Here is a 14,910-nt window from a genome sequence, read left to right on the forward strand (position 1 = left end):
AAATCTATGAAAGGAAAGGCCAGTATTTTAATTTCATTCTTAAACAGCCAGGCTGAGTTTTAATAACTGGCAGTGACAGAATTAGTTTGATATGTCAGTTAGCCATGGGATGGGAGTCGACAGAGCATGGGGCAAGGCAGAGATGGGAAAAATAAAATAACGTAATTTCTTGTTTATACCTCACAGAGTTGAGATTGCTCAGTAAATCAGTTATAAGTATATGTATAATAACTATATATACCCAGTAACATAATTATAATTTAATATGTAGTGAAAGTATAGGGGTTAAGAGTTTGGGCTCTGGAGCTAGCTTGTCTAGGGTTTAGTTCAATCTCTTTCACTTACATGCTGTGCCCCATTTTTCTCATCTGTAAAATGAGGATAATAATATTTACCTCATAGGGTAGTTGTGATCCTTACCTAAATATATATGTAAAGAACTTAGAACAGTGCCTGGCACATAATAAGCATTCAATCAGTGGAGCGTTCATCTTCCTCATTAGCAGTGTGATGCCATGGTAAAGGGGTGAGTTGGAGATCAACCTGGGTGAAGGTCACCGGCTTTTGAAGGATGAAAAGAAATCATCCAAAGAGGAGAAAGGGTAGTCCAGGGGTGGAGGAGGGAACCTTCTTCTATAGAGTGAGGCAGGGAAGTGGTTATGGCTCAACTGATAGAGCATCCACCTACCACATAGGAGGTCCAGGACCATAGGTCAGTACCCAGGACCTCCTGACCCGTGTGGTGAACTGGCCCATGTGCAGTGCTGCCACATGCAAGGAGTGCCATGCCATGCAGGGGTGTCCCCCGTGTAGAGGTGCCCCATGCACAAGGAGTGCGCCACGCAAGGAAAGCCGCCCTGTGTGGAAAAAAAGCGCAGCGTGCCCAGGAGTGGCGCTGCACGCACGGAGAGCTGACTCAGCAAATTGATACAACAAAGAAAGCGACACAGTTTCCTGGTGCTGCATGACAAGAATGCAAGTGGACACAGAAGAACACAGTGAATGGACACAGAGAGCAGACAACGGGGGTGGGGGTTGGGAATGGGGGTGAAGAGGAGAGAAATAAACTAAAAACTAAAAAATAGAGCCAGGCAGAGTGAGTGGTATTTTAAATCAGAGAGGTCTTTGGTTATGTTTCATTGAACAGCAGGGACTGTAGAGTGGGTCATACTGAAGGTATAGGCAAGAGAGGAGGTGACTAATGAGGTTGTCAGGCCCCTGAGAACATGGAAGGGCAGCAGGGTAGGACATACCTGTATCAACAAAACATCATCAACCACTGCCGAATAATATTGCAATAAACACTAACATAGAAAACATTTTAAAATTACCAAAATTGCGACTTACTTTAGAATTTTTTTTCAAGTATAGTTCTAAACTGTAATCTCTCAGTGTAACTGGATTATGAAAAAGAAAAGTATTTTCTCCACATCTACTAGCATCATACCTTCCAAATATGTCTACTCTAAATATTCAAAAAGATAGAAACTGTGTGCAGAGAACTTCTAATTAATGGCCTTAGTAGGAATCCATTGTTAATAAGTTGAAGAGTATGTCATCATGCCCTTTATCAGCTTCCATGACCACAATAATGCTGTGTATCAAACAACAATACGTCAGTGGTATATTGTATTAGTCAGGGTTCTCCAGAGAAACAGAACTAAAAGGTTATATATAAATATACATTTATATAAGATATATTATTATAAGGAATTGGCCCATGCAATTGTGTGAGCTGGCAAGTCTGAATTCTTTATGGTAGATCGGAAGCTGGAAGTTTGGAGGAGTGATGTTGAAATCTTTAATCCAAGTCTGTAGGAGAGGTCAGGGAAGAGAGGGGGTATAGTCTACAGGCAGAATTCCTTCTGATTCTTGAAACCCTCAGTTCTCCCTTTTTAAGACCTCCAACTCTTTGGATAAGGCCCACCCCCACTGCTGAAGTTACTATCCTTTACTTAAGGAAACTGTAGTTGCTAATCTCATCCATGAAATACCTCCACAGTAACAATTAGGCCAGTGTTTGACCAAACAATTGGACACCATAACCTAGTCAAGTTGGCATATAAAGTTAAGCATCACACATAGAACAATAAATATTTATTTTTGCTCACAGATCTACAAATTTGCTGGGCACTTCTGCTGACCTTGGTGGACTTGGTTGGGCAGCTTTTTTCATCTTGGCTGGAGCTCACTCATGTATCTAGCGGTCTGTCGACTGCTGGCTGATCTAGGTTGGCTTTGGCTAGTTTCACTCAACTCTGCTCCATGTGGTCTCTGATCTTTCAGTAGGCTAGCCTAAGCTTCATGATAGTGACTTGATTCTGAGAGAGACCATGGAAGCATACAAGGTATTGGTTTGGAACTGGTACACTGCACTTCTACCACACTCTTTAGGCCAATGAAAGTCAAAGCCCAGGCTGGATTCAAGAACTGGAGAAATAGCCCCTTGATGGGATTAGGTATAATATCACATTAAAAATGGCATAGATATTAAGAGATAAACCTCAGTTTTAAAAAATGGCATAGATAGAAGTTAGGATAGAGAATCGCCATCAGTTTTGCAATCAATCCACCATATTCCATGTTTTAGTTTTCTAGCTGCTAAAACAAATACCATACTATGGCTTGGGCTTAAACAATGGGAGTTTATTGGCTCATGGTTCTGAGGCTCAGAGAAGTGCAAAATTAAGGCATTATCAAGGCGATGCTTTCTCCCTGAAGACTGTGGCATTTTCTGGGGCTGGCTGCTGGTGATCCTTGATCTTTGCCTTTTTGTCACACGGCAATGTACACAGTGGTGTCTTCTCTTTTCTTTTCAGGTTCCATTGCTTCTGGTGCTCCCCCTGGCTTCTTTCTCTCCATGGCCAATTTCCTTTGCTTATAAGGACTTCACCCATATTGGATTAAGGCCCACCCCCATTCAGTTTGGGCCCACCCTCAGTAATAGCATCTTCAAAGGTCCTATTTACAGATGGGTTCACAGCCACAAATAGGGTTTGGGACCTGGACATGCCTTTTTGTGGGGAACATGATTCAATCTCCAACATCTCTTTTCATCTTTCTCCACTTGAAGTGGCTGAATTTCTATTCTTGAGCTGACTATTTCATGGGCCACCTAGCAAGAAGGAACCTTGGGTCCTAGTGCCTACTGAAATAGGCAGTGCAGGCAATGCAGCAATGTCTTTCTGAGAGAGAGGCTTTTTGGATATTTCTACCTATGGTTTGTCAGCTGACTTTATCTGGTTTTGTACCAAGAAAAAAAAGATCAAGACAGAAATTTGTTTTTATGTGAGTAGAGAAATCAATGATAGCTAAGTAGACTACTTCGATGTATTTAACAGGGAAAAAATGAAATAACTGCTGCAGTTTGATTTTCTGTAGATCCTGAATAGCAGCAGATGTTTGAACCAAATAATACATTGTTACATTTTTGGCCCTATTTTAAAAAATCTAAGATGGAAGAGCAGGCAAAGAATTTAGAGTTAGAGCTTCAGAGCATTAAAATATGTTGATTGATGGGTTTCCCTATCCTTTTCCCTCTCCTCCCCACTGATTATGGACTCACTGCTTCGGTAAAATATAGACCCAGGAATGAATGATGGAGATCTACATGAATATACCTACTGATCTCAGAATTATTCATTCTTCATGATTATATGGGGGGTATCTTGATATTCATAGTATTTAGCATACTACCTTACATGGACTAGGTATTCAAGAAGATATTTATTAAATTTAATATAGGAATGTTGATTTCACCCTTTCTGTCTTTCTCTTTTCAGAATTATTATCTCGACTTTTTCAAAGCTGCCAATATAACAAAGATAGAGAAGACTATGTGAGCCTGATAGATGTCCCACAGTCCTATAATGGTCCTCGGTTGCAATTTCCTCTCACTTTTACTGATATTGACTTACTTATTGAGGCCTTCAAGCAACATCAGGCAAGTGAAGCTCATAGTGCCCTGATTCTTGTACATGGCAGGTATTTGATAGTCATCTGTTGAATGAACGAATGAAAACACAGCAGAAATGCATTCCCTTGGGAAAAACTTTCATATTAAGAGAGAACTACTCTCTGCTTTGCTTAGCCCATTAAATAAAAGTCTCAGGTGCACAACAGCCTCCTTTCTATTTATGGGCTTGCAGTCTTCCCTTTTATTTATTTTTTGAGATATAATTCACATACTATAAAATTCACCATTTTAAAGGATACAATTCAGTCATTTTTAGTATATTCACAAGTTTGTGTAGCCATCACTACTGTTTACTTCCAAAACATTTTCATCATTTCAAAAACAAAATCCATAACCACTGGCAATCACTCCCCATTTGCCCCCTTCCCCCAGACTCTGTCTCTGTGGATTTGCCTGTTCCTAGCATTTTGTAGAAATGGAATCATACATTATGTGGCCTTTTGTATCTGGATTCTTTCACTTGTTAAATCCATATTGTAGCATGTTTCAGTACATCATTCTTTTTATGGATGAATAATACTCCATTGTATGGATACACCACATTTTGTTTATCCATTCATCTGTTGATGGACATTTGGGTTGTTTCCACCTTTTGAATGTTATGAACAATGCTGTATGAACATTTGTATACAAGATTTTGTATGAGCATATGTTTTCATTTCTCATGGGTATATAACTAGGAATAGAATTGCTGGGTCATTTGGCAACTTTATGCTTAACTCTTTAAAGAAATTCCAAACTGTTTTCATAGCCGCTGCACCATTTTACATTCCTACTAGTGATGTATGAGGGTTCCAATTTCTCCACATTTCACATTTTCACCAACACGTGTATTTCCCTTTTTTCCCTGATTATAGAGCCATTCTAGTGGGTGTAAAGTGGTATTTCATTGGTGTTTTGATTTGCATTTCTCCAATGACGTGATGTTGAACATCTTTTCATGTGCTTATTGGCCATTTATATATCATATTCAGAGAAATGTCTGGTCGTGTTCTTTGCTCATTTTTCATTTGGATTGTCTTTTCGTTGAGATGTAAGAGTTCTTTTTATATTCTAGCTTCTAGACTTTTATCAGATATAATATTTGAAAATATTTCCTCCTATTCTGTAGGTTGTCTTTTCACTTTCAAGATAATGTCTTTTGAGACTCAAAAGATTTTTATTTTGATGAAATCCAATTTATCTATTTATTGTTTGGTTGTTAATACTTTTGGTGTCATTTCTAAGACTCCATTGTCAAATCTTAAGTCATGAAGATTTACTCCTATGTTTTCTTCTAAGAGTTTTATAGTTTTAGTTCTTATATTTAGGTCATTGATCCATTTCAAATTAATTTTTATGTATGATGTGAGGTAGGCATCCAAGTTTCTTCTTTTGTATGGATATCCAGTTGTCCCAGCACCATTTGCTGAAGAGACCATACTTTCCGCATTAAATGGTCTTGGCACTATTGTCAAAAATCAATTGACCATTGATGTACAAGTTTATTTCTGGACTCTCAATTTTATTCCTTTGGTCTATATGTCTATTCTTATGCCCATATTACACTCTTTTGATTACTATAGCTTTGTAGTAAGTTCTGAAATTGAGAAGTATGAATCCTTCAACTTTGTTCCTCTTTTTCAATATTGTTCTGATTATCTGGTCCCCTCTGCAATTCCATATGAATTCAAGGATTAACATTTTCATTTCTACAAAAAATGCTGTTGGAATTTGCGTAAGGATTGCATAGAATCATACTTCACTTTGGGTAGTATTGCTGTTTTGACAATATTGTCTTTCGATTCCTGAACATGGGATACCATTCCAATTATATGGATCTTCTTTAATTTCTTTTAGCATTGTTTTGTAGTTTTCAGAGTACAAGTCTTTCACCTACTTGGTTAAATTTATTCCTAGGTAATTTTATTCTTTTGCATGCTAACGTAAAAGTATGTTTTCTTAATTTCCTTTTCAGATTGTTCATTGCTGATGTATAGAAACACAACTGATTTTTCTGTGTTGACCTTGTACCCTGCAACTTTGCTAAATTCATTTATTAGCTCCAGTAGGTTTTTTTGTTGTGTGAATGTGTATTCTTTGTACTTCCTATATATAGGACCATGTCCTCTGTGAATAGAAATAGTTTTACTTCTTCCTTCCTGATTTGGATCCTTCTATTTCTTTTTCTTGCCTAGTTGCTCTGGATAGAACTTCAGTACAATGTTGATTAGCAGTAGTGGAAGTGGGCATCCTTTGTCTTGATCCTGATCTTAGGGGGAAACCTTTTATTCCCTCATCATTGAGTATGATGCTAGGTGTGGGTTTTTTAAATGCCCTTTATCATGTTGAGGAAGTTCCCTTCTATTTCTACTTTTCTTTATACTTTTATCATTAAAAGATGTTAGAATTGGTCAAATGTTTTTTCTGCCTCTATTGAGATGACCATGTTGTTTTAAGCCTTCTTTCTATTAATGGAATATATTACATTAATTGATTTTCTTATGTTGAGTGACCTTCAACATAATGTGGAATGTGGATTGAGATTAAGAACATGTCTTTTTTTTTTGCAGGGGGGTGGATAATTCAACCTATCATACTTGTTGTGTGCTGCAACTGTTGTTTGTTTAGTGACTTTTATAAACTCCTTTTGTAATGTCTATATGCTTTATCATGTGGGAAGGGAAGGGGAGGGGAGGGGAGGGGAGGGGAGGGAAGGAAAGGAAAACTCCCAGTCTTTAAAAACTGGCTCTGTGTTGGGGTGCTCCTTCAAGGCTTAGCCAGACCATTTACAATTCTGCCTTAGCCTTCAGTTCCTGCTAGCACTGAGGAGTTTTAAGTTACCTTTTTCTTGATTCAGCATTCACTTGGTTGCTGTAAACCTTTGACTATTTTCCAAAGTTGTGACAAAATTTATTATGACAGTTTTTGCTTGGATTTTTTATGTTTCTGTTAAGGGACAGGCACTTGGAGCTGACTGCCATTTTCACTGACATCACTTTAAAACTTTCATTGTTAGATTAGAACTCTAGGATATGACTCCTAGGCATACCCTAGGAGTCAACTGGAAATAGACTGGCTCTTCAGAGATTGAAGCCCAGCTTTGAATCATCTAATTCCTGAAATTGAATTGAGATGATCCTAGATAGCTAGGGCCCCTAGCCACCTGCCAAAAGCAAACTTAAATCCTCTTTGGAAGAAAGTATACCTAGAATTATTTCTCTAATTCTTCATACACAATGTCCAGAACGCAATATAACCATTAACCAGGCACATGAGACTACCAGACACGTGAAAGAAAACTGAGACAAACAACAATGGAAGTAGACCTGCAGGTATTCCGTTAAGAATATAATGAGACTCAGGCTTTAAAATAAATATGCTTAATGTGTTCAAGGAGATAAAAGATAAAAACATAGGGAAACGGACTTTGGCCCAGTGGTTGGGGCGTCCGTCTACCATATGGGAGGTCCGCGGTTCAAACCCCAGGCCTCCTTGACCCGTGTGGAGCTGGCCATGCGCAGCGCTGATGCGTGCAAGGAGTGCCCTGCCACGCAACGGCGTCCCCCGCGTGGGGGAGCCCCACGCGCAAGGAGTGCGCCCGTGAGGAAAGCCGCCCAGCGCGAAAAAGAAAGTGCAGCCTGCCCAGGAATGGCACCGCCCATACTTCCCGTGCAGCTGACGACAACAGAAGCGGACGAAGAAACAAGACACAGCAAATAGACAGAGAACAGACAACCAGGGGAGGGGGGGAAATTAAATACATAAATAAATCTTTAAAAAAAAAAAAAAGATAAAAACATAAATCCAAGGAGACATAATAGAAAAGATTGATAATTTTGACTTTATAAAAGTGAAAAAACTATGTTATAGGAAGAATACAAGTTCAATGCAATATATAGTGTGTTCTTATCTGTAAGAAAAATTTAGTTTAAAAATTGATAAATTAACATAACATAAAATTCACCATTTTAGCCATTTTAAAGTGTACAATTCAGTCGTTTTTAGTATATTCAAAATGTTGTGCAGTCATCATGATTATCTAATTTCAGAACATTTTCATCACCCCAAAAAGAAACCTCATACCCATTAAGCAGTCATGCCCCTTCACCCCTCCTCCAAGCCCCTGGCAACCAGTAATCTACATTGCTTCTTTGGATTTACCTCATCTGGCTATTTCATATAATGGAATCATACAATATGTGAACTTTTGTGTCTGGCTTCTTTCTCTTGGCTTCATGTTTTCAAGGTTCATCCATGTTGTAGCATATATTAGTACTTCATTCATTTCTATGGTTGAATAATATTCCACTATATGAATCCAACAAATTTTGTGTGACTATATATTTATACACGTGTATATATTTATACATGTGTTTGCATATTCATATGTAGGTATATTAACTTTTACATGCTTATAAATGCATAGAATTTTTAAAAAATATACACAAGACACTCTAACCATTGCTGTTTCTGGGGATGGGGATTGGGGAACTAATGTCTGGGGGTGAAGGAAATTTTTTTTTTTTAAGATTTTTAAATTTTTTAAAATTTATTTTTCTTCCCTTTCCCCCCCCTCCATTGTCTGGTCTCTGCGTACATTCGTTGTGTGTTCTTCGTGTCCACTTGTGTTCTTGTCAGGTGGCACCAGAAATCTGTGTTACTTTTTGTTCCGTCATCTTGCTGCATCAGCTCTCCGTGTGTGTGGTGCCTCTCCTGGGTGGCTTGTGCTTTTTTGCACAGGGTGGCTGTCCTTCCAGAGTGGACTCCTTGCGTGTGGGGCTCCCCTGTATGGGGGACACTCCTACGTGGCACGGCATTCCTTGCGCGCTGCGTGTGGGCCAGCTCACCACACAGGCCAGGAGGCTCTGGGTACCAAGCCCTGGACCTCCTATATGGTAGGCAGAGGCTCTATCATTAGAGCCACATCTCCTTTCCAGGGAATTATTTTTTATGCCCCTTTTTACTGTTTACATTTCTATTTCAACTAAGAAAACAGGTCAAGTTACTCCATTTAAAAGCTAGTCAAGCTTTTAAAGAAAGAAATATCTTTAAAAGTGGTATTTTCCTCCTTTCATTGGCCTTTAAAAGAATGTAAATATTTTATTTAAGTTGTTATTTAATCTGAATAATAAATATAGAAAACAACATATGAGTTAATTATTTTGAGGATTTAATATTTCAGTTTTTTTTTTTTGTTTTTTTTTTTAAAGATTTATTTATTTATTTAATTTCCCCCCCTCCCCTGGTTGTCTGTTCTTGGTGTCTGTTTGCTGCGTCTTGTTTCTTTATCCGCTTCTGTTGTCATCAGCGGCATGAGAAGTGTGGGCGGCGCCATTCCTGGGCAGGCTGCTCTTTCTTTTCACGCTGGGCGGCTTTCCTCACGGGCGCACTCCTTGCACGTGGGGCTCCCCCACGCGGGGAACACCCTTGCATGGCAAGGCACTCCTTGCGCGCATCAGCACTGCGCATGGCCAGCTCCACACGGGTTGAGGAGGCCCGGGGTTTGAACCGCGGACCTCCCATATGGTAGACGGACGCCCTAACCACTGGGCCAAAGTCCGTTTCCCAATATTTCAGTTTTAAACACAATTATAATGCTATTTGAAGACAGACTTATAAGCAAGTACTAATGTTAACAAGTGATTTTAGTTAATCTAAAAAAGACTCAGGAAAAACTATTTTAGTAATAAGAATTTTCTGTTGTTGCAGTATATTTTCAGTGAATATTTGCCAATTAAAAAATTTTAAAGACAAAATTGCCATTTCAGACAGCAATTACTCTGATTAGTGCTACAAATGGATCCAAAAGCTACAATGGCAAATTAAGGTAACACTGAAGCCAGCACTGGGAATTAGTATATTAAATGTGCAAATTGAAATATGCCATTAAACAAAAGCGTTTTTGCCCATTCTTTTAAAATGTGACTAAAGGAAAATTCACACTCAAGTTTTGACTCAGGCTGCGGATTAAATGGATTTAGAGTGCTTTTGTGATAAAAATACTTAGCAGTCCATTATGTCTTGGATAGACAGGAATATAGCTCTTTCCCCAGTAATCAATATCCAGAGGCCCTTCTCTTTCTTCCTAATTTTCACATTGCTTCAAAACCTAGTTCCTATCTTTTTTTTTTAAGTTATTATTTAGTCATGAAAATTCATAAAACATATATTTTTGGAGTCTGGGATAGAAAATAATTTTGTTATTTTAATAGCATTGAAAATGGAAGTTTTAGAACACCATGAGATAAGGATTTGTACAGAGTTCTATATACCCTTAATTCCATTTCCAAAGCAGTATCCTAACAATATGTAAATATGTCATCTCCCCTAGTCTTCAAAAATCTAAACCAGTGTTGTCCAGTAGAAATATAATGTGAGCCACATATGCAATTAAAATTTTCCTAGGCGACAGACTTGGCCCAGTGGTTAGGGCGTCCGCCTACCACATGGGAGGTCCGCAGTTCAAACCCCGGGGCCTCCATGACCCGTGTGGAGCTGGCGCATGCGCAGTGCTGATGCGCGCAAGGAGTGCCCTGCCACGCAGGGGTGTTCCCCACGTAGGGGAGCCCCATGTGCAGGGAGTGCGCCCCTTAGGAGAGCCGCCCAGTGCGAAAGAAAGTGCAGCCTGCCCAGGAATGGCGCCACACACACGGAGAGCTGACACAAGATGACGCAGCAAAAAGAAACACAGATTCCCGTGCTGCTGACAACAACAGAAGGGGACAAAAAGAACACGCTGCAAATAGACACAGAGAACAGACAAGTGGAGGGGGGTAAGGGGAGAGAAATCAATCAATCAGTCAATCAATCAATAAAAATCAATACTATAGTTTAAAAAAAAAACTGCCTTGTGCCATTAAAAAAAAAATTTCCTAGTAGTCACATTAAACAAGTAAAAAAGAACAGTTGGAATTAATTATAATTATATATTTTAATTAACCCATTTTATTAAAAAACATCATTTCAATATGTAATCACATTAAGAATTATTAAAGAAACATTTCACATTTTTTTCGTACTAAGCCTTTAAAATCCAGTGTGCACTTCCCAATTTGGACTAGCCCCATTTCAAGTGCTCAATAGCCCCATGGGGCTAGTATATTGGACAACACAGGTCTAAACAGTCCTGACCCCATAAGTGTGTAAGCATCTATTAAATTTGTGTAGTAGTTACATATCTACTATATTATTTTTTGGATTATGTATTTGGAATATTTTATAATTTAAAAAGAAAAAACATGTTACAACATGGATGAACTTGAAAACATGCTGAATGAAATAAAGCACATAAGGACAAATACTATATGACTTCACTTATAGATGGAATGTCTAGAAATATCAAAATTTGTAGAGATAGAAAATAGGTTAGAGGTTACTAGGGTTTAGTGGGAGGGGAGAAGGGAAACTTGCTGCTTGGTGGATACAGAGTATAAATTTTGAAAACTTTGAAATAAAAATTTTTAAGAAAAAAATAGTGCTACAGGATAACATTTATGTTCTAATTGGAGACAGCCGGAAAGTAGAAGGAATTTAAGGTTTGGCAGTAAATTTTTATGAATCCAAATGTTAGCATGTTTTTTAAAATAAATTTTTCAGGATTTAGGAAGATTGTCATATTTTGACAGTAAAGACTGTAAATGATACTTTAGGTCATTTTTGTGGTCAATATAGGTGACACAATTTTTCCTTAGGTGAATTCCGTTTATTATAGCAATTACACTTAATAAATGTTTATTGTGTGACTATTACCTGAAAAACACATGGCTAGATAAATACTGAGGGGATTAGAAAAGAAATAAAACACCATCTTAAAAGAAAAAAAAAGCAATGAATGCTATGAAGGTTTGCTATGGAAATCCAAAAGAAGGCATCATTAAACTCTACTGGGAAAAGAAAAAGATCAGGAAAGACTTTCAGAAAGAAGTGACATTTGAGTTAAGTTTTGAAGAATGAGTAGGAATTCACTAGAACATAGTACCTGATCTGACACAGAATGGATGTTTGATAAAAATTTTTTGAATTAAATTAGCTAATAAAGATATTAACTGAATTTGCAGATGAAATAATATAATGTCTGTGATTTGCTCTGTAATAATCCATTGTGGATCGAGGTACGGACGAAACAAGATTCCCTACATGTTGACAATTGTTGAAGCTGGTGATGGATTCATGGCATTCATTATATTATCCTCTGTATTTCCATATATGATTGAAAATGTCCCTAATAAATTGAGGGAGAGAAAGAGAGAACAGAACACACACTGGCTTAAACAAAAGAAATAAAAATCCTAGGGGAGAAAACAGAATAAATAATGATCTCCACACTATAACTGGAGAACAGTGGGATGAATAGTATAAATCGATAATCCAAATAATCCAAGTGTTTTATTTGGGTTTCATTATACTTAGACTTTTAAATAAATGTATTTACTGTTCTGTAACTTCTCAAGTTTTTACATCAAATCTTGGAGTCACACCTGGGACGCCTGACTCAGGAGTTCCTTGGAAACATACCTGACTGCCTTGTGAGATTTCTAAGCCCAGCAACACTGAGTTTTCATCTCAGGTGGCAGGACATCTCAAACAAAAGCAAAGTAGTGCTTTTAAACAGACTCTGTCTATTTATCTTTCTATTTCTCTGTCTCCTTTCCCTCCTCTTTTCTCCTTTTTGGCTGCAGATTTTCTTAGGGCAAGGGAGTCCTCCCAGGTCCTCTCCCTCTCCTTCCTCTGGGCAGTCAGGATGAAAAATAATCAGAGATGTTCTGCAAAGAGATGATGTCCCAGGAATCATTCATTCATTCATTCATTCACTCATTCCATTTAGAAGTATCTGTTGAGGACCTATTATATGCCAGACACTGTGCTCGAATTATCTATTTGAGAATGATTTAGAGATTATCTTGGAATGCAACTATCTGTAATGTTCTCATGTACTCCACCTTCAGTTTTCTACGGTCATGGCTTTCTTCCTAGTTCTATTTCTTCTGTTTCCCCCTCACAGATACTTCATGCTCATTATGTCTTAGAGGTTCTGTTTGAAACCAAGAAAATCCTGAAGCAAATGCCGAATTTCAGTCACATAAGAACTACTCCCTCCAGAGAAATAACAATCTGTGGTAAGTTTCAGAGCAGAGTTGCCAAATTAGTACCTAGGAGCTTCTTTGTCTTACATCATTTGCCTAGCTTAAAACCGTAAATTGGACTGTGGCAAGGAAAAAGTGTTGAGATAGAATTATCTATCATGATAATACTGTTCCCCATCTTGTCTTTGTTTTGCATACCAGCTGGCAGGAATTAATTATGTGAGAAATTAGAGAATTCATAGCTTTTTCTAAAGGCAGACAGCATTTTAATATGGAAAAGCACCCGGGGTAGAATAAGCATTCTTTGTCCTCCTTCCAGTGCTCATTATTTCTGCTCCATGATACTCTTTCAAGGTGGGCCCCTGCATGCCACTTTGCCCCGAAGAGAAATGCCTTAGGGTGGAGATTGAACTCTTCCCTGCCCTTGGCTGCTGTTTTAGATTTTTCCAACTGGTCTCTGCAGCTTTTAGAAGAGTGGGAATGTCCCAGAAATCTGTTCCTTGTTCTTCTGAATAACAAGATTTGAGATTTTGTTATCATATAGGCCAGCCTGGCAGGATATTGCTTCAAGAAACAGTACACATTGAAATTCATCACAGTTGGTGCTCAGCATGCTTGCAACTGTCTGAGAATGGGTTGCGTGGAAGTAACAGCAATTCCCTTAACTTCTAATTAAGCCTTTAGATTACAGAACACTGATTGTTATTTTCCAAATCAGTTTCTTAGCCTGTGTTTCTCTTACCCTACCCTGGCAGGTAAGTATACATTTGACAATCTAATTAAACCATTTCCATTTCTAGCATCTGATAGTGGAGACCAAGACTTGATGTAGAAATACATGTTTCATGACGTGCCCTGACTCAGGTTTTCAAAGAAAGACTTTTAACAGTTCAGTTTCAACCTGATCAGACCCCCACATCTTTGCCCAGCTGATGATACATCTCAGTAGTGGGTCTTTTTATTCAAGATACTCATTAGGTCTTACTTTGGGTGGAGATAAAGAACTTTGGTTCATGAGGCTCAGGAAGCGCTGCCAACCTGTGAAGCCCGTGAAGCCAGGGAGAGATTTGCTATCAGAGTATATGTAATAGGTCAAAACAGAGAGTGGGGTCTTCTTCCACATGTTCCCACTGTATTTCCAGTTGCCTCTGCAGACTTATCTTTGGGATAAAAGGACCTGGTAGACATGAGTTAATTAGAGGACACGGAAGTTCTTAGAACCACACAACGTAAGAACATTTGAAAAATCTTTCTAGAGACCATCTAGTTCCAACCTTTGCTCTTATGAATGAAACTGGAAACATCCATGCGTTTCTGTGTAGTAACTTTGCCCCACCCCCACCCCACCGCAGCTCATCTTATTAGTTAGTGGCAAGGTCAGAATTAAAAATCAGGTCCTCTGCATCCCAGGTTACAGCCAGCCCCATATCTCCTATCCCAAATCCTATTATGCACGTCTCTGACTGATGTTTCATTTTCCACCATGAGTAAGAACTAGGGAATTAATTGGACAGTTCCATTTATTTAAATATCCCCCACATCATGGGCTTTTATGTCCAGAGTTTTCCCAAGTAGCACCATTGATAGAAGGGAAGGCCAAGGCCAATAGGCTCTCTGAGCATAAGAATTATTAAAAAGATCCAATGAACTTAAAAAAATTTAGTTATCATTTAAAATAAAATTTCAATTTGGGGCCTTTTTTTCAGGAAAAAAAACCTTCTGTTTAAGATAGTATTAGGAAAAGAAGAGAAATTGTGTTGAAAATTTACCATTATTTTAATTTCAAGGTACATGTTTTACATACACATCTAAATATGCCACATAACTGCCTGCACATATGAAATATAGGAATTTTTTGGCCTATACTCA

The 14,910-nt window shown here is 38.2% G+C and overlaps 1 protein-coding gene across 2 annotated transcripts in view; it reads left to right on the forward strand.

The window, feature by feature from the left end:
• PPEF1 (protein phosphatase with EF-hand domain 1) overlaps window positions 1–14,910 on the forward strand; it is a 123,401-nt gene that overhangs the window by 40,515 nt on the left and 67,976 nt on the right. For both annotated transcript variants that reach the window (XM_071213197.1, XM_071213196.1), the window contains exons 6-7: window positions 3,783–3,943; window positions 12,960–13,074. In XM_071213197.1, coding sequence (XP_071069298.1) covers window positions 3,783–3,943; window positions 12,960–13,074 — 276 coding nt within the window. The remainder of the gene's footprint in view (window positions 1–3,782; window positions 3,944–12,959; window positions 13,075–14,910) is intronic.

This window comes from Dasypus novemcinctus, chromosome X (genome assembly GCF_030445035.2).
Source record: "Dasypus novemcinctus isolate mDasNov1 chromosome X, mDasNov1.1.hap2, whole genome shotgun sequence".
In the NCBI taxonomy this organism is placed as follows: Eukaryota; Metazoa; Chordata; class Mammalia; order Cingulata; family Dasypodidae; genus Dasypus; species Dasypus novemcinctus.